The sequence below is a fragment of the Oryctolagus cuniculus genome, chromosome 1 (assembly GCF_051225735.1).
Source record: "Oryctolagus cuniculus isolate XC-2025 breed Fujian yellow rabbit chromosome 1, ASM5122573v1, whole genome shotgun sequence".
In the NCBI taxonomy this organism is placed as follows: domain Eukaryota; kingdom Metazoa; phylum Chordata; class Mammalia; order Lagomorpha; family Leporidae; genus Oryctolagus; species Oryctolagus cuniculus.
In genome coordinates this window covers 32,671,629-32,695,089 of record NC_142867.1, presented here as the reverse complement: position 1 = coordinate 32,695,089, position 23,461 = coordinate 32,671,629, and the positions used below count along the sequence as shown (strand labels likewise).

The window sequence follows — 23,461 nt, the reverse complement described above, 5'->3', positions numbered from 1 at the left end:
CAGTTTCTCTGCCTTTCAAATAAAAATAAACAAATGAAAAAAAGTTTAAAAACTATTAGCAACAATTTTATCAATTTTAGTTTTTGTTTTTTTTTTTTTTTTTTCCCTGAGTTACACAGAGAGAGAAGGAGAGGCAGAGAGAGTGAGAGGTCTTCAATCCGCTGGTTCATCCCCCAGTTGGCTGCAACGGCTGGAGCTGTGCCGATCCAGAGCCAGGAGCTTCTTCCAGGTCTCCTATGAGGTTGCAGGGGCCCAAGGACTTGAGCCATCTTCTGCTGCTTTCCCAAGCCATAGCAGAGAGCTGGATCAGAAGTTTAGTAGTCAGGACTCGAACTGGCATCTATATGGAGTGCTGAAACTACAGAGGGTGGCTTTACCCTCTGTGCCACAACACTAGCCCCGCAATTTTAGTTTTTTGATAAGCTTTTCCATCAAAACTTACTAGTTTATTCTGTTTATCTTATGGAGACATACTGGGTATTTAAATCAAGAGAAATTAATTCTTGGCATATATGATTGTTAATCTAGCTCTGTTGGGCTCCTGTGGTTATTCCTTCTGGACATGTACAGTTCTCACATTGCCTGAGAAAATTCTGTTAGGTTTGCCTTTTCTAGGTATATTTCCTTTCTCCTAAATTTACAATACAGAGGTCTCTAGACGAGCACGTGTAAAGAAGAGACGATGAAAACACTTGGGAGTCTGTGCTGTGGCCTAGAAGATTAAGCCTTCCCCTGCTATGCCGGCATCCCATGTGGGCACCAGTTTGAGTCCTGGTGGCTCCACTACTGATCCAGCTCTCTGCTATGGCCAGGAAAGCAGTGGAAGATGTCCCAAGTACTTGGGCCCCTGCACCCACATGGGAGACCCAGAAGAAGTTCCTGGCTTCAGCCAACCAACCCCGGCCATTGTAGCCACTTGGAGAGTAAATCGGCAGATGGAAGACACTCTCCTCTGTATCTCTGCCTTGCAATAGAAATAAATAAATCTTTAAAAGCCTAAAACACTTGAGGTGCTATGTAGAATGTTGAAATTGCTAGCTTAACTTATTTGTGACTGCTATACATAGATATTTTTGTACTTCATTTATGCAACATAAAAACATTAATTTTTAATTTAATTACATTTAACATTTAATGTAATAATTAACTTTGATCCTTAAAAGCATAGGTGTTCAAAGGGCAAGTACTGTACTTATTGTATTGCCCCTGTTGTATATAATATGTAAAAGTGAAAATTTGACAGTCTGGTGACATTTTGATATTTGATGCATGTGTACTGGGAAGTGGGTGTGTGGCTTAGTTGTTAAAATGTTGCTTGGGGTACCCACATCCTGTATCCTGATGCCTAGGTTTGACTCTGGATCTGTTCCCCACTCCAGCTTCTCTATCCCAGGAATTAGGTGTGTGGTTTTGGAGGGAATGGACATCCAAAGAATTGGCTATGATATAAAGCCTGAGGATATAATGATGTAACCATAATTGTGCACCCTGTATACATTCTGGGGGTGAGGGGTTGGTGGAGAAGTGAGTCCTCCAACTGGAGCAGTTGAGAAAGGGGTGAACAGGCGGAAGGAAAGGGGCAGGGGGCAGGGAATTCCACCTGAGGGAAGCCACACCCAGAGGGAACCCAGCAGGCATGACTAGTGCTTGCTGGCCAAGGTATGCAAGACTGTGGGTGGAACTGTAGCTGCTTGTGCCTTGTTTTTTTTTTTTTTTTTTTTTTAATTTTTTTAAAGACTTATTTATTTATTTGAAAGGCTGAGTTAGAGAGAGAGAGAGAGAGAGAGAGAGAGAGGTCTTCCATTCACTGGTTCACTCCCCAAATGGAGCCAGGAGCTTTCTTTGGGTCTTCCATGTGGGTGTGGGGCCCAAGCACTTGGACCATCTTCCACTGCTTTCCCAGGTGCATGAGCAGGGAGCTGTATCAAAAGTGTAGCAGCTGGGTCTTGAACCGGTGCTCTTATTAGAGGCAATGACTTTACCTACTATGCTAGAATTCCAGTTCCCCAACCTCTTTACTGTGAACCCTGGCCTCTTCTTGGATATCTGTTCACTGCTCAGCCCTTGTCAGTATAGTTCTGTCTATGCCACTCTAGTGAAATTGCCCTCATTAAGCCTCCCAGCAGTTTTCTTTTTTATATCATTTATATATTCCTCACATGATTGAGTTCATAGAAACCCTTATTCAGTTGTGATTTTCAGCCTGTATTTTGAATGCCTTTGGATCTCTTTTTTCCCACAGGTACTTCAAACTGAGTTGATTATCTTGTTTCCAAATTTGTGCCTATGTGTTCCCTTTGTGCTACTCTCATTTTTCTTTTTTTAAAGATTTATTTTATTTATTTGAAAGAGTTACAGAAAGAGAGAGAGAGGTCTTCCATTCCCCTGGTTCACTCCCCAAATGACTGCAATGGCCAGAGCTGAGCTGATCTGAAGCCAGAAGCCAGGAGCTTCTTCTGGGTCACCGATGGGGGTGCAGGGGCCCAAGGACTTGGGCCATCTTCTACTGCTTTCCCAGGCAATAGCAGAGAGCTGGATGGGAAGTAGAGCAGTCGGGATTAGAACCGGTGCTCATATGGGGTGCCAGCACTGCAGGCTTTGGCTTTAACCCTCTGCATCACAATGCCGGTCCCACTATCCTCATTTTTAATGCTGTTTATGTTTGAATCTTTTATCTGAAACTGTTTGTCTCTTTGGGTGTAATTAATGAAAACTACATTTCTTATTGTACTTTGCAATATAAATTTTAGCAATATTTATCAAGTGTCCTTTCTGGAATTCCATACTAAGAAAATTAAGAATGTACAAAGACTATATGAAAATGCTCATTAGAATCTTAATGAATAATGAGAAAACTAGGCCGCCACCTGCAGTGCCAGCATCCCATACGGGCGCCAGTTTGAGTCCTGGCTGCTTCACTTCTGATCCACCTCTCTGCTAGGCTTGGGAAAGCAGTGGAGGATGACCGGGTGCTTGGACCCCTGCACCCACGTGGGAGACCTGGAGGGGGCTCCTGGCTCTCCTGGATTTTGATGGGCACAGCTCTGGCCATTGCAGCCATTTGGGGAGTGAGCCCACAGATGGAGGACTTCTGACTCTGTCTCCTCTCTCTCTCTGCCTCTGCCTCTCTAATAAATAGATCTTTTAACAAAATTCTTTTTTATTTGAGATGCAGAAAGATATAGATATAGATATAGAGGGACAGAGTGTTCTCATGCTGGTTCACTCCCGGGATGCCCACAGTCATCTCCTGAGGCTAAAGCCAGAAACCTGGAACTCAATCAAGATCTTTATGTGGGTGAGAGGTAAGCTACTTGAATCATTACCACTGCCTCTCACGGTCTGCAATAGCAAGAGGCTGGAGTTAGGAGCTGGAGTCTGTTATAGAACCCAGGCTTTCCAATGTGGGATGCGTGAGGCTCAATTGCTAGGCTAAACACCACCTCTTATGGTAAAATATTTTGAATTTCATGTTAATCTAGTATACCCATTCTCATTGTGTGATTCCAGATAATGATTGTGGCTTAGTAGTGATTTTTACTTATCCAGCTTGTAAAGTTCTATAAGTAAATAACATTGTGTTAACATGATGAACTTTGTTATAAGACAACAGTTTGGTGTTCTTATAATTAATATGCAATGATTATTTGCCTATTTGGGATACTTTATAGCTTCCTGTACAAATGTCTGAGAATGGCATGACGTTAGTTTTGGTGAGTAGGAGATATTTAGTTATTATTTGAAAATAAGTCTCTAACAATAAGCTGTAACTATATTGTAGCCCTTTTCAGTGCTATGATTGCATTTAGTATTTGATTCCATGAGATTAATAGTTAACCTTAATTTTGAGCTTAAGATGTGTTACTTATTAGTTGCTTGTGTGACTTCAAATTGAGTTAAACTTTCTTACTGTACTTTTTATATGTTGATAGACTGTATTTAAAATTCCTTCAACTAGGTAAATTTGAAGAAATAAGTTTCTCTTGTAATTTTGGTATATACAATTTTTAGTAACATGTATGGTCTATGTGGCTTTTTATACTAATGTAAAGCGAACTCAGTTTTCCTCTGAGGCTTAAAGGGAAAAAGACTTGCTAAGTAAGTCCTTATCAATTTGCACTTTTAGTTGTACAGCTTATTACAGGTAGTTCACAATGTGTCACTTTAAAAAGTTAATGATTAGAGCTGAACAGAAAGAAGTTCTAATAGATTTCTAAGAATCCTCTGTCCTTTCCTTTTAGGGTCCTGTTCTGAGAAGCTGCTTGTTTTTTTTCCTCTTTAGGTTTGTGTAAATTACATTTTTTTTTAAAGATTTTTATTTATTTATTTGACAGGTAGAGTTACAGTGAGAGGGAGAGACAGAGAGAAAGCCCTTCCTTCTGTTGGTTCACTCACCAAATGGCTGCAATGGCCGTGGCTGTGCCAATCTGAAAGGCAGGAGCTTCCTCTGGGTCTCCCATGCGGGTGCAGGGGCCCAAGCACTTGGGCCATTTTCTGCTGCTTTTCCAGGCCATAGCAGAAAGCTGGATTGGATGAGGAGCAGCTGGGACTCGAACTGGCGCCCATATGGGATGCCGGTATCGCAGGCAGAGGACCAACCTACTGAGCCACAGCGCCGGCCCCATGATTTTTCTTTAGCTCTTTCTGGCGTTCCTAAGGAGACTTAGAAGTCTCTGCCCTGTCCCTTTCCTCAAATTTGTCATGAGGATAAGAAAGAAATTTTTATTTCTCTTAACACATTCTCATTTCTGTTCTTTCTTGTTCTGAATTGATACCAGAGCTTTTCCTGAAGCCCTTGTGTAAGATCATCCTCGGTTGTCAAGATACATATGACAGTTAAACTTTGAGAAATAAAATACAGTATTTCTACATCCACAAGATTTGTGGAGGTCCTTCCTTGAGACGGTAGCCACTCATTTATTGGTTTTGATAATTTTAATCCTTGTGGTATACATTATTCTAGTGTGATAGTAGAATGTTATACTATTGGAAATACAAAAAGAGAATCTTAAAGTTGTTTAGGGTAGATCAAACATTTGAAAAGTTTGATAGAACTTGACCTTTTATTCTATAAATGTTCATTTAGAGTTTCCAATCATTATCTCTGATGGAAATCTTAGTAGCAGAATTTTTCCTTTTATATTGCTGTATAAGCAGTGGGCATTTGCTCAAAATGTTAATCTAGAATTTGACGTTATCTGTTGATTTCAGTTGTTTCAGAGTTAGATTAGGTTGGGAGTCCACTGGTAAGGATCATCGACATTTGCCTTTTTAATCTTCAGTATTTTATGTTTATCTTTGTCTAAAAGTTAGTTACATAGATTTATTTATTTGGAAGGCAGAGTTAGAGGGAGGGACAAAGTGAGAGAGAGAGAGAGACAGAGAGAGAGAGAGGGAGGGAAGGAGGGAGGGAGGTGTCCTCTATCTGCTGGTTCACTCCCTTAATGGCCGCGGTGGCTGGAGCTAGGCCAGTCTGAAGCCAGGAGTCTTCTCTGGCTATCCCACGCAGGTGCAGGGGCCCAAGTACCTGGGCCATCCTTAGCTGCTTTCCCAGGCACACTAGCAGGGAACTGGATTGGAAGTAGAGCAGCCAGGACATGAACTAGTACCCATTTGGGATGCTGGCTTTGCAGGTGGTTGCTTTACCTGCTATACCACAACATGGCCCCAGTTATATACATTTTTATAAGAAATGAAAGTTCCATGGTGATTCTTTTCTGACAGATTTCTCTTTAAAGTAGAAAATCTGGCTTTCTAGTAAGGGAGTTTTCGTAATCCAAACTTAAAAACCTTTGTATTGCTTTTCCTGACAGTCTAGTGGCGGATAGTGGTCCTTGTATAAAGAATGTAAGTAAAAAGTTTGCTTTTATACTTAAGCTTTATAAACTAAATTTGAAATGTTTCTCTTAAGTTTGCTTCCAGGAAGAGCAGTAAGTAAACTTTTTGCTTTAGCCAACATGTCGTATTTCCATTTTTATATAGTTTTAAAAAGATCATGTGTGATTCTTATGTAATTTTGTTGGATTTAACTCTTTTCTAGACTTGTTAAAAGACAGATTTATACTGGTAGGGTGAGTTCTGGCACCTTTGAAATGTCCAGCAGGTCATTTTCTGTTCCAAAAGTTAGAACGTTTTGCTAAGTCAGATGAAGCTTGTTGTTTAACGTGCCAATTTGTGTTATAGTCAACACATTCTCTAGATGCTTTGTCCACAATACTGCTGGAAAATGCCCAAGACCTTATTATTTTCAAATAAATGTTTTGTGGCCACCTCAGAAAACAGGTTTAGTTTGTGAAGTTTTACAATATGTGATGGTTCACCTATGTGGAAATGTTTCTTATGTGAAATGGTTTAGTGTAGTTTGTTGGCTAGAATACTGGTGAAGGAGCCTGTTCATCATATAGGTATTTAAATACTGACATTTAATTGAATAGTTAAACTCATTTACAAGGCATATTACCAACCTGGTTTTTTTTTGTGTGTGTGTATCCTGTTTTTTATTTTTGAGGAAACATGTTACTTTGTCTTCTTCGAACATGGATGTTAAACCAAGTAATTGAGAAATGAGATAAACTGTAACTAGAAGCTACTTTTTTATTGACTGGATATTGCTGGTTATGTAATTCCATGGTACATTTTCTGTTTGTAGGTTGCCTCGTATAGACTAGTACTATGATTCTCCATCCTTTCAAGGTCAAAAGGCTGGGTCCCACATTTGGCATAGCTGGTTTAGTGGCTTCTTCAGATGTCCGCATTCCATGTTGTAGTGCTGGTTCCAGTCCCTGCTGCTCTGTTTATGATCTGGTATCTTGGGTCTTCCTCTCTCGGAGCCCTGCTCCTGGCTTCTAGGCAGGAAGTTTCTAGCTTAAATAAATCTTGCTTTGCTCACTGCCTTGGTGGGAAGGAAATTCTTCTACTTGAGGCAGAACTGAGGTCTTTGTCTTTGTCACTGTTTTCCCTGTAACACTTTGACAAATTTTATTTACTTATTAGAGAAAGAAAAAGACAAAGACAAAGAGTTCTCACGTGCTGATTCATACTCACAATGTCTGCCATGTCTTGGGCTGGGCCCAGTTGAAGAGGGAAGCTGGAAACCCACTCTGGGTCTCTTACGTGGTGGCAGGGACCTAGGCACTTGTGCTGTTACCTGCTGCCTCCCAGGGACTATTGGTAAGAAGCTGGAATTGGACCTGGAGCCAAGAATGAAACCAAGGCATTTGATGTGGAATCTTAACCTATCTCTTAACTGCTTTGCCAAATACTCCAATAATACTTCTATTTTTAAATTTTTAAAAAAGATTTATTTATTTATTTGAAAGTCAGAGTGACAGGAAGAGAGGGAGAGACTGGGGGGGTCGAAACCAGGATGCTGCTGGCACTCCACAAATGCCTGTAACAGCCAGGGCTGGGCCAGGAGGAATCCAGGGACCAGGAACTCTGGTGAAGGCGTATGTTCTCCTCAAAGGTAGCACCTTCTGTCTGTCTCGGTTCTTAAATAACAGGAGGGGTGGAAAAGCTCCCTTAAGCCTTTATTTTATTTTTTAAGGGCACTACTCACTTTCATGAACAGGAGCCTTCATTGACCTAATTGCCTCCCAGTGCCTCATCTCTAACATTGGTTAATTTCAACATAAGACTTTTGAGGGCAGCACAGATATTCAGGCTATAGCTGGTTTAAGGGAGGTTATGAAACCTGAGGCAATGAAAGAAGCTTAATAGTTGCTCTAACAGGGTCTTCACTAACCTCTGAGTTATGTTTTATGGGCAGCCCTAGAGTACTAGGAGTATAATTTCAAAAACTTCATTCCTGGTGCCTGTGTTGTGGTGCAGCAGGTTCTCTCAGATTGTGATGCCAGCACCCCATATGCAAGTCCTGGTTTGAGTCCTGGCTATTCTGCTTCCAATCTAGTCTCCTGCTAATGTGCCAGGGAAGGCAGCAAAAGATAGCCCATTTACTTGGGCACCAGCCACCACTGAGGAAGACCTGGCTGGAGTTACTTGCTGCTGGCTTCGGCTTGGCCCAGACCTGGCTTTTGGGGCTATCTGGGGAGTGAACCAACAGATGAAGGTCTCTGTCTCTCTGTGACTCTTCCTCTCTCTCAGTCTCTCTGCTTTTCAAATAAATACTTAAACAATCTCATTCCGTAATCGACTGATAAGAACAAATGACAAAGTCGTGAATAATGTAGCTGCAGAGGAAACATAGTATGTGTTACAGTGAAAAATAATAGGAAGTAGTATCGTAGCAAATGATATTTTGGAATGCATGTGTTTCCTCAGTTCCTGGGAACACAGTATTCTAAAATTCATTAACATCAGATATGAAATACTCTTGTCAGCTCATGACTTTTTTTTTTATGGTGAAAAAACATATATTTGGAATTAGCCAGCTGGATTCAGTTCAGATGATACCAATTTTGTTGGCAGCATCCAAAGCATCAGTCAGGAGCCAGTTGAACATATGCCTTCTCTCCGTCAGGTCTGATCAGGGTGTTGACTTTGGCCACATCAATGTCGTAGAGTTTCTTCACAGCTTGTTTGATCTGGTGACTGTTGGCCTTGACATCCACAATGAACACCAGTGTGTTGTCTTCTATCTTCTTCATGGTTGACTCAGTGGTCAGGGGAACTTGATGATGGCATAGTGGTCAAGCTTGTTTCTCCTGGGGGCGCTCTTCCGAGGATATTTGGGCTGCCGTCCGAGGCGTAGTGTCTTGGGCTGCTGGAACATGGGTGATGTGTGGATCTTTTTTTTCTTGTGGCTGTGGGCGCCTTTTGGCACTGCCTTTTTGGCCTTCAAGGCTTTTGCTTTGGCTTTGACTTTAGGAGGGGCAGGAGCTAAGAGAGAAGAAAACGAAGCTGCGTGATTCAGAAATCGGTCACTTCTGGCCTCAAGCCCTGCAGTAGGTGCCTCGTCCACATGTGTATCAGTGGTTCCTTTGAAGACATCGTAAGTCTCAGGAAATTCAGATTTTTCCATCATATGCAACTCATAACTTTTTATGATGGAGATTGGAGAAAGGAAAGACTTAATGGTTGGATATAGCAGGGACAGATTGGTTAGTAATCTTTCTTTGTGATTTATTATTACCATCTCCAGCTCCACCACCTCTACTCTTGATAGTCCTGTCATTATTTTCTAAAGTCTTACTGTTTGAGATTGCTCTAATAGAGACAGTGGTTGAGAATTAGTGAGGGATAATGACTTCTTCTTAGATTCTTTTAGTGGGCCCTGGTTGGGGCTCTTGGGAAGGGAAATAAAGGGCAGGAACAGCAGAATTCAGAAGTTGGAGCAGTTTCTTTAATTTCTTTGGGTCAGTTACTTGAATTTCAGCTGTTGTTCACATAATAACTTGATTTAACAGGGAATGAATTGGACTAGAGCGGTATGCATTGATTCTGTTCCCTAGTACTTCATCTCCTGTGTTTTAAGATGTGAGAGCTTGAATTGCGAGGGCTAGAACTCACCTCGTTTTTGTCCAGATGAGTTAGTTACCTGGCTCTCAGATATTGGTGTGAACCAAAATATCCCTGGGAGCTTTCACACTTGCGGATGCCTAGACCACAGACCTACTGAATCAACATCTCTCTGGGTGGAATTTTAGGTGCATATTTAAATTTTTGTTAAGGAAAAATGTAAACATATTTGAAATTAGATAGGATAGCTTTATTAACCCCTATATACCCATAACCAAGTATCAATAACATTTTATGGCAAATCTCATTGTCCATAGCCCCATACACGTTGTCCTCTTCTGTATTTCTTAAAGCAAAGCCTAGATTCCCTTCTTTTGTTTCTATTAAAAATATTTTATTTTTTAAAGATACTTATATGTTTATTTGAAAGGCAGAGTTAGAGGGAGGGAAAGAGATCTTTTATCAGCTGGTTCACTCCATAGATGGCCCCAGTGACTGGGGCTGGGCCGGGCTGAAGTCAGGAACCAGAAGTTTTTTCTCATCGGTCTCATGAGGGTGGCAGATGCCCAAGAATTAGAAATGGAGCAGCTGGTGCACGAAACCCTGCCCATTTTACCTGCTATGCCACAATGCCAGCACCAAAGATTTATTAGAGTGATGGAGTGTGTGTGTGTGTGTGTGTGTCTGTGTGTGTGAGAGAGAGACACACAGAGAGACACATCTGTGTGTGTGAGAGAGACACACACACACAGACACACACATACACCCCTTCTATTTGCTTATTTACTCCCCGAATGCCCACAACAGCCAGGGCTGGGCCATGCTGAAACCAGGATCCTGGAAGTCCATACGGGTCTTCCAGCTGAGTGACAGAAGCCCAAGCACTTGAGTCAGCCTCCCAAGATACATTAGCAGGAAGCTGGCTCAGAGGTGGAATGGCACTCCAATGTGGGATGTTGGCATACCAAGCAGCAGCTTAACTTGTTGTGCCACAAGGCCTGCCCCTGCAATTAATAGTTTTGCACTATTTGTGAGTAGCCTTAATTTCTAGGTGAGAGGCTATGACCATCTGCAGTTTTGTTAAATATTACCAACTTGCTTTTCTACCATCTGTGTAAGATATACACAGTTCTTCTGTACTTTTCATATTTTTCCTGTTTATGTACATGCTTTCCTTTAAATCCATGAGTATATATAATAGTTTTTTAACAAATTTCTTATGAGTTTCATTATTTATCTGTTTAAGTCTGTGGGTATGTGTTACGCAAGTGGTTTGGAAATTAGAATCATGGCAACATTAAATTTGGGGGGATAAAAAAGTACATTAAACAATGAGTTTGATGTATTTAGTACGAGTATCCAGTGCGGTTTTTTTTTTCCACACAACGATAAATTAGAATTTTAAAATCATCTCTGTGTCATGGTGTAGAACAGATGTGAATGGCATTTTAAGAATGTAGATGAAAAGGTTTTGAACTCAAGGATTTTAATTTACAGTCTTCTACACAGTGAATACCAGGTCTTAATTTGTCCAATAAGATTTCAAAGCTGAATTCTTAATGTTGGGTCATTTAGAAATATTGTCAGTGGTACACAAGAAACTTTTTAGGAAGTTGAAGGAGATAAAAATTAATGCCTTTTATCTGAAGGCATTACTGCACCTTAGCATGTTACCTTGAGCGTATTACCTAGTTCCTTAGAACTATACTGAACAGAAAATTGACAGGATATTACTATGAGTAAATATTATAAATAAAACCTTCGTTAAATATTTGGGTAAGTGCCCAATAAGAAATAACCCTTACTATATTCATTGTAGCTGTTATGTATTGTGGTGGTCACTATTCTAAACTGAAGACTTTATTTTAAAAGATTTATTTATTTATTTGAAAGTTACAGAGAGGGAGAGACAGAGAAGGAAGTCTTCCACGTGCTGGTTTACTCTCTAGTTACTGCAAAGGCTGGTGCTGGGCCAGGCTGAAACCAGGAGCCAGGAGCTTCTTCTGGGTCTCCACGTGGGTGATCTGCTGTTTTTACAGGCAGGAAGCTGGATCAGAAGTGGTTCAGCTGGGACTTGATCCGGCACCCATATGAGATGCCAGTGTCTCAGGTGGTGGCTTAACCTGCCATAATGCTAGCCCCTAAATTAAACAATTGATGTTTGGCATTTTCTAAAATAATAGGAGACTACACTATTAATGTAATATATATTTTTAAATATGGAAAATGAAGGTATTTTGAAAATAATTCTACCATCTAACAGTAGTTGAATGCCAATTCTATGTATTGGGTTCTTTGATTCAGATCTAGTGTGAAAGACATCTTTATATACTGAGAGTAACAATGTGATGTGGTATCATGAGTGCAAATGAGAGCACAGGTACTTCTATGAGATCACAGCTGCTTAGCTCTGCCTGAGGGTGATTTGTGAGTGTGTGTGTATTAGGAAGGACATCAGCAAGAAGGTGTTGCATTACTTTGTTCTTTACATAAAGGAGTCCACCAGGCATTCAAGGGTGGTTGTGCAGAAGGGCATTAAATAAAAAGAGCATCAAGGAAAGTTCCTGTTTCTGGCTTGGCTGCTTATTTTTACATTATTTAGATGATGCTGAGGATTTTTTGTTATGTGTTTTGAGTTGCTATGTAAAATTGCTGGATTGATTTCATATTATAAATTCTAAAAGGGATAAGGAAAAAAATGAAATATGGCAGTAAAAAATGTTAGTTAAATCAGAGTCAAATATTATTTATTATACACATATTGATTGTGTAATTAGAATGTCTGGCATTTTACTTTCAATAACTTAGTCTTTTGGATGCAGGGGTGAAATACATAGAATGTCATTATTTTGGGGAACCTTACCATGATTTAAAATGGTTTGCAGTTTGAAATGTTGAATGAACTAAGGGCAGTTGATTGTAGGCAATTTAAAGGAATCTAACCGTATAATAAACTTGAGAGGCAATATGAATGTAATTGGGTAGAGTCATTAATTTGTAATAATGCCTTTTAAGGTCAATTAATAGTTTATTTAGTAAGTAGACTATTGGATCAGCTGTTCATGAAATGGGCATACTCATTTTGCTTAACATCGCTATGTGTGTGTGTATATATATATATATATATATATTTAAAATAGGCATAGGTGTTTTTTTTTTTCCCCTTGAGACAATGCTTGAACTTCGGGTTTAAGGAATATAACTATAAACCATGTTTTCTTTCCATGTCATTGGTTCCTTTTTTTTTTTTTTTCTTTTTTTTGACAGGCAGAGTGGACAGTGAGAGAGAGAGACAGAGAGAAAGGTCTTCCTTTTTGCCATTGGTTGACCCTCCAATGGTCGCCGCCGGCACGCTGCGGCCGGGCGCACCGCACTGATCTGATGGCAGGAGCCAGGTATTTATCCTGGTCTCCCATGGGGTGCAGGGCCCAAGCACTTGGGCCATCCTCCACTGCACTCCCTGGCCACAGCAGACAGCTGGCCTGGAAGAGGGGCAACCAGGACAGTATCCGGCGCTTCGACCGGGACTAGAACCCGGTGTGCCGGCGCCGCTAGGCGGAGGATTAGCCTAGTGAGCCGCGGCGCCGGCTTGCATGTCATTGGTTCCTAAACTTTAATTTGGTGTTGGAATATTTTAGTTTTGCCAAATGTGAACGGCTTAGGAATGTGTAGTTTTCCTTTTGGGGGAAAATGGGCGGCACATTTTCTCTGAAATATCTTGGCTATTGTAGCTTCTTAATAAACATTTATTGAATAAGTAATTCGCTTGAGTCTTTATTCCCAACCCGTTTTGCAATACTCAAAATAACTGGAACACTAATCAACTGAAGTGTAGATATCGAAGATGTTTATCTTTTCCTGCTGAAAAAGCATCTTAATGAATTTATATTTTTGAGCGGATTATAGATTTGACCCTTAATTTTCTTCCCGAGATTAAAAAAATTGTTGTTAATATTTCTTCTTCTGTTTCTTTCTTTTTGTTTTTTTTTTTTAAAGGTATGGCCTCACAAGTCTTGGTCTACCCACCATATGTTTATCAAACTCAGTCAAGTGCCTTTTGTAGTGTGAAGAAACTCAAAGTAGAGCCAAGCAGTTGTGTATTCCAGGAAAGAAACTATCCACGGACCTATGTGAATGGTAGAAACTGTGGAAATTCTCATCCTCCCACGAAGGGCAGTGCTTTTCAGACAAAGACACCGTCTTTTAATAGACCTCGAGGACACAACTTTTCGTTGCAGACAAGTGCTGTTGTTTTAAAAAACACTGCAGGTGCTACAAAGGTCATAGCAGCTCAGGCGCAGCAAGCTCAAGTGGAGGCACCTCAGCCTGGGGTGTGGCGGAACAGGTTAAATTTCCTAGAAGGCACCCAGCGATGTGGATTGAAGCGCAAGAGTGAGGAGTTGGACAATCACAGCAGCGCAATGCAGATTGTTGATGAATTGTCCATACTTCCTGCAATGTTGCAAACCAACATGGGAAATCCAGTGACAGTCGTGACAGCTCCCACAGGATCCAAACAGAATTGTACCACTGGAGAAGGTGACTATCAGTTAGTACAGCATGAAGTCTTATGCTCCATGAAAAACACTTACGAAGTCCTTGATTTTCTTGGTCGAGGCACTTTTGGCCAGGTAGTTAAATGCTGGAAAAGAGGGACAAATGAAATTGTAGCAATCAAAATTTTGAAGAATCACCCTTCTTATGCACGTCAAGGTCAAATAGAAGTGAGCATATTAGCAAGGCTCAGTACTGAAAATGCGGATGAATATAACTTTGTACGAGCTTATGAATGTTTTCAGCACCGTAACCATACTTGTTTAGTCTTTGAGATGCTGGAACAAAACTTGTATGACTTTCTGAAACAAAATAAATTCAGTCCCCTGCCTCTAAAAGTGATTCGGCCCATTCTACAACAAGTGGCTACTGCACTGAAAAAATTGAAAAGTCTCGGTTTAATTCATGCTGACCTCAAACCAGAGAACATTATGTTGGTGGATCCTGTTCGGCTGCCGTATAGGGTTAAAGTAATAGATTTTGGATCAGCCAGTCATGTATCAAAGACTGTTTGTTCAACATATCTACAATCTCGGTACTACAGGTAGGTGACAACTACTTTTTGATTATTTAAAATATGTTTAACTTCTAAAATAATTATGTGTGTATATGTGGTAAAAAATTCTGCTTTGGTTAAATGTAAGAATACCTAAAAATGTCAGTAAGATGGAATTAAAAGAATTAAAAATTTTAACTTGGTTCAAAACATTTTGAAATCCATTCATGTTTTCTTTTAAACAGAGTTAGAGACAGAGAGAGGGAGAGAGAGGTCTTCTGTCCACTGGTTCACTCCACAAATGGCCACAATGGCCTGGGCTGAATCATCTTCACTGCTTTCCCAGGCCATAAGCAGAGAGCTGGATCAGAAAAATAGCAGCTGCGACATGATCCAGCACCCATATGGGATGCCGGCACCCAAGGCAGAGGCTTAACCTATGCCACAGTGCTGGCCCCTGCATAATGTTTTTATAATATGAACTTTATGAGGACTCTGTACATGTGGAGTTCAAAAATTTTTATGCCCAAGTAAACAACTTTTAATTAAATATAAAAATTTTTATTTTTAAAAAATTTACTTGAAAGGCAGACAGAGAAAAAAAGAAAGATACTGGTTCACTTCCCAAATACCTGTAATACCTCAGGGTGGAATAGGCTGAAGCCAGGATATGGGAGCTCAATCTGAGTTTCCAACATAAGTGGCAGGGACCAAGCACTTGGCTATCACTGCTGCCTCCCAGTGTCTGCTTTAGCAGGAAACTGAAATTGGAAGTGGATTTTGGACTTAAACCCAAGTGAACCAATACGGGTATGAAGGCGTTCCAAGCAGCATCTTTACCTTGTGGTAAATGCCCATCCTCTTAAATAATTTTCAACTAAACTGATCTTGTCTGATTTATTTATGAGTATACTTTAAAACATTTGTGGAAAATAGAATTAAGATTAATTTAGGTGGAAGCCTTTATGAAGAGAGGAAGAGAGAAAAAGAGAAAGACTCTCATTTGTAGGTTCAGTCCCCAAATGTCTGCAGCAGTCGAGGCTGGACCAGGCTGAAACTTGGGGCTGGGAACTCAATCCAGGTTTCTTATTGTGAGTGTCAAGGATCCTGCCTCCCAGGGTGCACATTATCAGGAAGCTGCAGTTGGGAGTAGAGCTGGGACTGGAAGTTAAACACTCCAAGTATGGAATGTGGGAGTCCTAAACAGCATCTTAGCTGCAATGCCAGTCACCCACCCCTAGTAAAATTATTTTAAAAATCTTACTCAATGGTAGAAGAGTAATGCTCCCCCCACTTCCTTTGTTCTCTATGAATTCTCTCTTAAGAGTTTTTAGTAATCAGCTAGCATATTATGTAAACTCCCAGCTCCAGCTGCCTGGATCCTATGTTTAGTTCACTTGTTAATAAATGTCTTCTTGGGTCCTGCATTATTCTGCATATCATATTTAGCTCGATGTGATATTTAACTGCCTTTAAAATGTTTTTACATATTTTAGTTGAGTAAAAAAAATTCCTATTTATTTTTTATATGTGAGAATGTTTATTGACTTGTTAAATCTTTCAAGAGAATAAGCAAATCCTTTAAAAAGCGATCTAAAATGTTAAATATTTTATGATAGTATCTAGCACTAGGCCTTTGCACAAATATTAGCCTCCATTTTGAGAATGAAGAAAAAGGCAATGAATAATAGCCAAGTGTAATTAGTAGTTTCTGATTTTTGTTTGTATATAAATTTCAGTTAAACAATTTAGTCATCTCACAGAAGGTAACCATTACTGTGCTAAATTATAGGTTCTGTGTTTGAAGTAAAAAAAAAGTAAATATTTGTAAACAATAAGGTAGTGCTTTTTGATTGATGCAGCTGGAGTAAATACCAAAAAAATGGGCTTTATGCTAATTAGATCAAGGTCTTAGAGAATTCAGTAAATATTAACGTAGATTGCTAAAATATAGTGTGGTTCTTACTCAGTTACTGTTCCAAAAGTCAGAATAATTTTGCATGAAAGTTGCAAAATCAATCTCTTTTAATATTTGTTTTTACTTTATTTTTGAACCCTGCTAATTTTGACTTAGTTTTCCCCTAGATTACTGAATCTGAATAGGAAATAAGGAACAGTGCCTTACATTTAATTTCCACTCTTTGTTAAAAATGTATTTTTGAAATGAAAGAAAGAAGTGTAAACTTACCAAATAAAATATTTTTGAGCTAAGCACAGTAGGAACACACATACCCTGATTTCCAAGGTAAACGAGTTGTGTTTAAATACAAGCTCTCGTATTATTCTGTTTCTTTGAACTGTGCAACACAGAAATGTAGTAGGGATATCTTAAAATAGACAGGGCACAGCAGCCAGAAATTGTTGACTACTATAGATGGTGAGGCTGTCTTGCTCTTGTAGTGATAGAAGCCAGGAGTACATGGTAAGGACATTGATTTGTTCAAGGTCAGCATGTTCTAAATTTGGCTGCTTGAGTATGGTTTCTGTCAAGAACACATAGGACTGTTGAATGCATAAAAGGTTTTAGAAGCAGAAGTGTATTTATGAGGTGTGGTGACAACATTCAGGTCATGAATTTCTTTTTCTTTTTTTTAAAATATAGAATTTTGGCCTGTGGTTTTGAGTCATTTCAGAGCACAGCAGCCGGAAAAGAGGAGGGGGTGTGTGTGTAAAGTAACTGGTTTCACAGAGTCTGCTGCTTTGCTGAGTAATTTATCATTAATTACTACTGAATTAAAACTTTTCTATAAGATACTTTATCGTAGAATTCCATGCATATACACTGCATCATTTTGTCAAGATGCTTTTCTTTGTTTCCTGCTTCTTCCAATTCTCTTCTTAGTGAATTAGGCAAGACAGTTGGTAGCATTCCTAAATGTGCAAGTTAGATAGACCTAAATGCACGCTATTTTAAGCCCACAAATTTTTCTTGAATTCTTTCTGTGTGCTGGTACTGTGTGGGTTGTAGGGATACAGATGCGACTTGCACGTGTTCACTAATTTATATGATTAATGATTCCATCATTGAAATGGATCCGGAAAATAGTCTTGTTTCAAGAAATACTAAGGTAGGGGTGTGTGCTGTTGCTTGGAGCCCAGAGGAGAGCACTGACCCTGACCTGAGGGGCAGAAAAAGGTCTCCTGGGGAGAGCTGATCTGTGTAGAGGAGGAGCCAGAATTGACTATTCTTGAGCATTATCACTAACCCACCCTTGATCTCCAAAAAAGCTCGGTATTGGGCTGAAAAGGCTGGCAATTTCTTCTCTGCTTCCTGAAAGTTATTTTTGGTCAGGAACCTTATTAAACAAATAATAAACGTGTTTCAAAGAACCTGTAGAGGGTGGGCATTGTGGAGCAGTGGATTAAGCTGTTTGGGATGTCTGTATTCCATATCCAAGTGCCTTTTACTAGAATATTTTTTAATATACTGAGGGGAATGATATTTTATTATAGTTGATCTTTCTTGTCTGAAATTTTATGTGTATTTAGATAAACGCCTGACTTCCTTGGACCTTTCTTCTCTCTCTCTCTCTCTCTCTCTCTCTTTTTTTTTTTTTTTTTTTTGACAGGCAGAGTGGACAGTGAGAGAGAGACAGAGAGAAAGGTCTTCCTTTGCCGTTGGTTCACCCTCCAATGGCCGCCGTTGCCGGCACGCTGCGGTCAGCGCACCGAACCTATCCGAAGGCAGGAGCCAGGTGCTTCTCCTGGTCTCCCATGGGGTGCAGGGCACAGGCACTTGGGCCATCCTCCACTGCACTCCCTGGCCACAGCAGAGAGCTGGCCTGGAAGAGGGGCAAATGGGACAGAATCCGGCACCCCGACTGGGACTAGAACCCAGTGTGCCGGCGCTGCAAGGCGGAGGATTAGCCAACAGAGCCGTGGCGCCGGCCAGACCTTTCTTCTCAATTGTAAAAATAGGAATATCATGTTTAAGAGTATTATCTGTGTCTACCATGTTTTAAAGCTATCCATTTAAAAACAAAGAAAAAAAGAAACAAAGGAACCTGGAAAATCCTGTAATAGTTATATTTTAGGTGTAACTTCTTAAAGCAGAGAATGTGAAATACAGCCCATAACATTTTTAAAGCTAAGGCACAGGGGCCGGTGCTGTCGTGCAGGGGGTTAAAGCCCCAGCCTACAGCACCAGCATCCCATATGGGCACTGGTTTGAGTCCCTGCTGCTCCTCTTCTGATCCAGCTCTCTGCTATTGCCTGGGAAAGCAGTAGAAGATGGCCCAAGACCTTGGGTCCCTGCACCGGTGTGGAAGACCTGGAAGAAGCTGCTGTCTCCTGGCTTTGGATCAGCTCAGCTGCAGCCGTTGTGGTCATTTGGGAAGTGAACCAATGGAACGGAAGACCTCTCTCTCTGGCTCTACCTCTCTCTCTGTAACTCTGTCTTTTATATAAATTAAAAAAAATTTAAAAAAAGGCTTGGGCCATTCTCCACTGCTTTCCCAGGCCATAGCAGAGAACTGGATTGGAAGTGGAGTGGCTGGGAGTTGAATTGGTGCGTGCCCTGTGACACCACAGTGCTGGCCCCAAGAACCCAGAATTTTAATCTATTATCACTGATTGACTTACTGTATGTGACTATATATGTTTGAACATTAATGGGTTAAAGTTGCTGTTATTACTATCCTTGTGTATTATTGATGTGATATTAGGTTATTAGATAGTAATATATAATTCCTAAATAATGCTAGTCAGGCAAGGGATAAAAGCATTTTCAAAAGCTTGGTCATAAAGTAAGTCTGTTTAGTTATGAACATTGTAGGTGTAAACTATGAAATAATTATAATGCCATATAAACCAGGCTAATGTGTCTTTTTACATCAAGTTGAAAGACTGTTCTAACATTGTTTATACCTGGTAAAAGTTATTCATAGGTTAAAAAAAGACTTTTGGTGATTTTTTTTATTCCTTCTTTAATTTTAAAGCTTATCAGTATTTTCCCTTTGTTCCACCTAGCCTTGTTTTAAATGTACATATAGCATTGTGAATATTCTATGACAACAGAATGTCATGATATGGATTAGATGTCAGTCCTGACCTCACATTCCTCAAAATGTATGTGCCTATTAGTTGTTGAGTCTCAGCATCTTCCTGTGAATGGAATTTGGTACCTTGAATGTTATTAACAGTGAGTGTGCTATCATGGAAGAGTGCCAGTTCAGTGGCCAGTGAATAATTTAGATATCAGCTGTTGTGGTGAGATTGTATTACTTAGGAGAGAGAATCTAATATGTGTTAAACTTTGACATTAAAAATAGCAAATGTTTTTTTAATGAGAAGATTGAATTATAAAAATTTATGTGTGCTTACATAAAAAACAGTATGCTAAGCTAAAAATTATTTGATTTAATATTTTTAAAATTATATAACTAATAGAGGCTCACTATCCAAAGCAATAACAGAGGACATGAAAAAAGAAACAGGAAGCTTCTTCCATTATGTTATAGTTCTACTTTATGATTTTATAAAGTATGTTTTATACTTTATTTAATGAGTTCTGTATGTTGTACATGTAGTTTTCTAGCCACAGAGAATCTTTTTGTATGTCCGTGGACCCCTGTAGGTACATTTCTAGAAGGAGAATTGTTATATCAAAAGCATGTACCTTTTGCTGATGGAAAACTGCCATATTTCCTTCTAGAAGTGTCCAATATCCAATTTATAATCACACCAAGTAGCATGTGAAAATGCTCTGTTTTTCACATTCTTGTCACCATAGGGATATTTCTGGCACTTGAAATGACAGGTGTTCCTCCACTCCCATCAACTTTGAATTTTAATTTTTTGCCACTATGTACTATATTAAACAAGGTTTTAGGGCTTGTTTTCTCTGTTATGTGTTATACTAGTAGATAACTCTTAAGTGGGAGGATGAAAATGGAAAAGTAAAAACAGTTCATGGAATAATAACATTTGCTGACTGCTGAGTCCCAGCCACAGTGCTGGAAATTTTAGGTAAATTTTTTATGTAATTACTCCTTTACTATTATAACAATCACAATAATTAGCAATACTGTATTCATTTTTCAAATAAGGAGTGAAGATTTGAGATGTTAAACAACTTGCCCAGTAATATCTGGTGATAATTTTTTTAAAAATAAGGAATCTTTTTTTTAAAAAAAGATTTATTTATTTAAAAGGCAGAATTACAGACAGACAGAGGGAGAGACAGAGAGAAGTCCTCCATCTGCTAGTTCATTCCCCAAATGGTTGCAAAGCCCTTGGCTAGGTGGGTCCAAAACCAGGAGCCAGTATCTTCTTCCGGGTCTCCCACGTGGGTGCAGGGGTCCCCAAGGACTTGAGCCATCCTCTGTTGCCTGCCCAAGCGCATTGGTAGGGAGTTGGATCTGAAGTAGAATAACTAGGACTCCAACCGGTGCCCAAGCAGGATGCTGGTGGTATAGGCGGCTTTACCGGCTATAGGCGCCTATAGGCGGCTTTACCCGCCCCGATACGTTTCAGAACTATGATTTGAGTTCAGTTATATTTCCTGTCTACCTTTGGTTTTGTGAATACTACCATTTCGAATATTTGGGTTTTTATTATTTTGTTGTTCAGTTGTAGGAGTTCTCTATATTTTCAGGATGTTAGATTCATCTGAAATATCATTGGCAAATATGCTTATGTTTTGCCCATTCTGTGGTTTGGTTAATTTTTCACTCTTGATACTGTCTCTCTTGGTTTTTTAGAGATTTATTTATTTATTTGAAAGGCAGAGTTAGCAGAGGCAGAGGCAGAGAGAGGTGGCAGAGTAGGTCTTCCAACCACTGTTTACTCCCTAAATGGCTGCAGCGGCCAACCTGGGCCAATCTGAAGCCAGGAGCCAGGAGCTTCTTATAGGTCTCCCACGTGGGTGCAGGGGCCCAAGGACTTGGGCCATCTTCCACTGCTTTCTCAGGCCACAGAAGAGAGCTAGATTGGAAGTGGAGCAGCTGGGATTCGAACCGGTGCCCATTTGGGATGCTGGCACTGCAGGCGTTAGTTTTACTTGCTCTGCTACAGCCTGGGCTGGATAATGTCTCAAAAAAATTTAAATTTAGGGGTCAGTGTTGTGGCGCAGTGGGTTAAAGTCATGGCCTGCAGTGCTGGCATCCCATATGGGTGCTGGTTGAGTCTTAGCTGCTCTACTTTCAATCCAGGTCCCTGCTAATGTGCTTGGAAAAGTGGTGGAGGATGGCCCCAGTCCTGGGTCCCTGTACCCATGTGGGGGACCAGGAAGAAGCTCCTGGCTTTGGATGGGCACAGCTGGGGCCATTGAGGCCAATTAGGGAGTGAACCAATAGATGGAAGACCTCTCTCTCTCTCTCTCTCTCTCTCTCTCTGTGTGTCTCTCTGTCTTTCAAATAAATAAGATAAATCTCAAAAAAAAAAAAAGACTCACAAAAGTTAATGCAAATGGGATTTCAGTGCTACAAAACTGTATGAGTAGTATGCTTCTGTGCTCAGGAAGCATTTAGTAGCATTCAGTCCCTGATGACATGAATCTTGTGTCTCTGTTCCTTGCCAGCTCTCTGATTGTCTGTTGCCCCTGTGCTTGACATTAAATGTGTGTGTGTATGTGTGTGTTTCAAAGCTAAATCAGTCATCAGTATTTCCTAAAGATTGAAGCATTTGTATTACAAGGCTGTTGAGATGCATAAGCTGGAAAATATTTACAGACATTAAGTCTTACTTTATGGAAGCAGTAACTGAAATCCAATATGCTAAAATGAGAATTGGAATATTGACATATATAAATAACCTTTTATTTATCATTTATGTATATTTTTATGAGTGCTTGATTTTGAGTAATAGAAAAATAAAAATAGAATTATTCTCTATCTAAGGATAACACTTTTATATCTAAGAATAATATATTCTTTGTAAATGGTAAAATGTAGTTGGAGAAATTGGCAGTCTACAAAAGTCATCTCAAAGCAGTATTCCATTGGCAAACAAAATACTTTCAAAAATGAGTAGAAGAAACATTCATTGAGATGATTTATATTTGAATAATGTGGTGATGAAGCTATGCAACGTGACTGAAGAATGTATTTACATTTATTAAAGGTTTTATTTGCGCTGAATTACTTTTTATTAGCATATAAACCCTTTAGAGAGAATACCATTGATTTATTGACTGTTCTAAACCCTATAGTATTTTGGATAAGGAAACTATGTTTTGCAGTGGTTTTTATGAGGCATTAAATATGAAGTTTGTTTTTGACCAAGGATAGGATTTAAGTCATAAAACAAAAGAAATAATATATTTATATCTGATGGTGCTAAATAATGACAAGTGTGTAAGTATTTTACTTATTTCTTCATAGGTTCATAATTTTGTTTTGCCAGGTGGTTGTGTCACCTTGAGCAAGTTTTTAAACTTTTCTGAGCTTCAGTTTACTCCTCTGTAATGTAATAGCATTAATAGCTACCTCAAAGTTTGTTGTGAAGGTTAAACTCCATAATTCACACAAAGCACTTACTATATTCTTAGGACATTGTATATACTTCATAAATAGAAGCTATGTAAGTTTATTTTATGATGAATGCAGTTTGTATCTTGTTTAAGAAATCTTTACCTACTCTGATAACTAAGCTGTTTAATTTTTAATAAAAAAATTACTTATTTATTTGAAAGGCAGAGTTAGAGACAGAGACAGAAAGCTAACCACTGGTTCATTCCCCAGATGGCTACAATGGCCAGAGCTGGACCAGTATGAAGCCAGAAGGCAGGAGCTTCATCCAGGTATCCCATAAGGGTGACAGGGATCCAAGCACTTGCGCCATCTTCCACTGCTTTCCCAGGCACATAAGTAGGGAGCTGGATTGGGAGTGTGGCATCCAGGACATGAACCGGTGCTCATGTGGAATGCCAGCATCGAAGACAGTGGCTCAAGTCACTGTGCCACAACATAAGTCCCTATCTGTTTTCCTTTTTTTTTTTTTTTTTTTTAATTTGACAGAGTTAGACAATGAGAGAGAAAGAGAGAGAGGTTTTCC

At 39.7% G+C, this 23,461-nt stretch overlaps 1 protein-coding gene and 1 non-coding gene across 20 annotated transcripts in view; one reads left to right on the top strand and one right to left on the bottom strand.

Moving 5' to 3' along the window:
• HIPK3 (homeodomain interacting protein kinase 3) overlaps positions 1-23,461 on the top strand; it is a 90,886-nt gene that overhangs the window by 20,434 nt on the left and 46,991 nt on the right. For 11 of the 19 annotated variants that reach the window (XM_051825509.3, XM_089327638.1, XM_089327643.1 and 8 more), the window contains exon 2: positions 13,414-14,515. The exons of 4 other annotated variants lie outside the window; for them this stretch is intronic. In XM_051825509.3, coding sequence (XP_051681469.1) covers positions 13,416-14,515 — 1,100 coding nt within the window. In that variant the 5' untranslated portion in view covers positions 13,414-13,415. Of the gene's footprint in view, positions 1-3,175; positions 3,306-13,413; positions 14,516-23,461 lie in introns of those variants that run through there. 4 more of the 19 variants (XM_089327651.1, XM_089327629.1, XM_089327625.1 and 1 more) reach the window with 1 other exon arrangement.
• Positions 8,923-8,989, bottom strand: LOC127485130 (small nucleolar RNA SNORD42). The gene has a single exon (XR_007912313.1). It is a non-coding gene; the product is annotated as a small nucleolar RNA SNORD42 (small nucleolar RNA).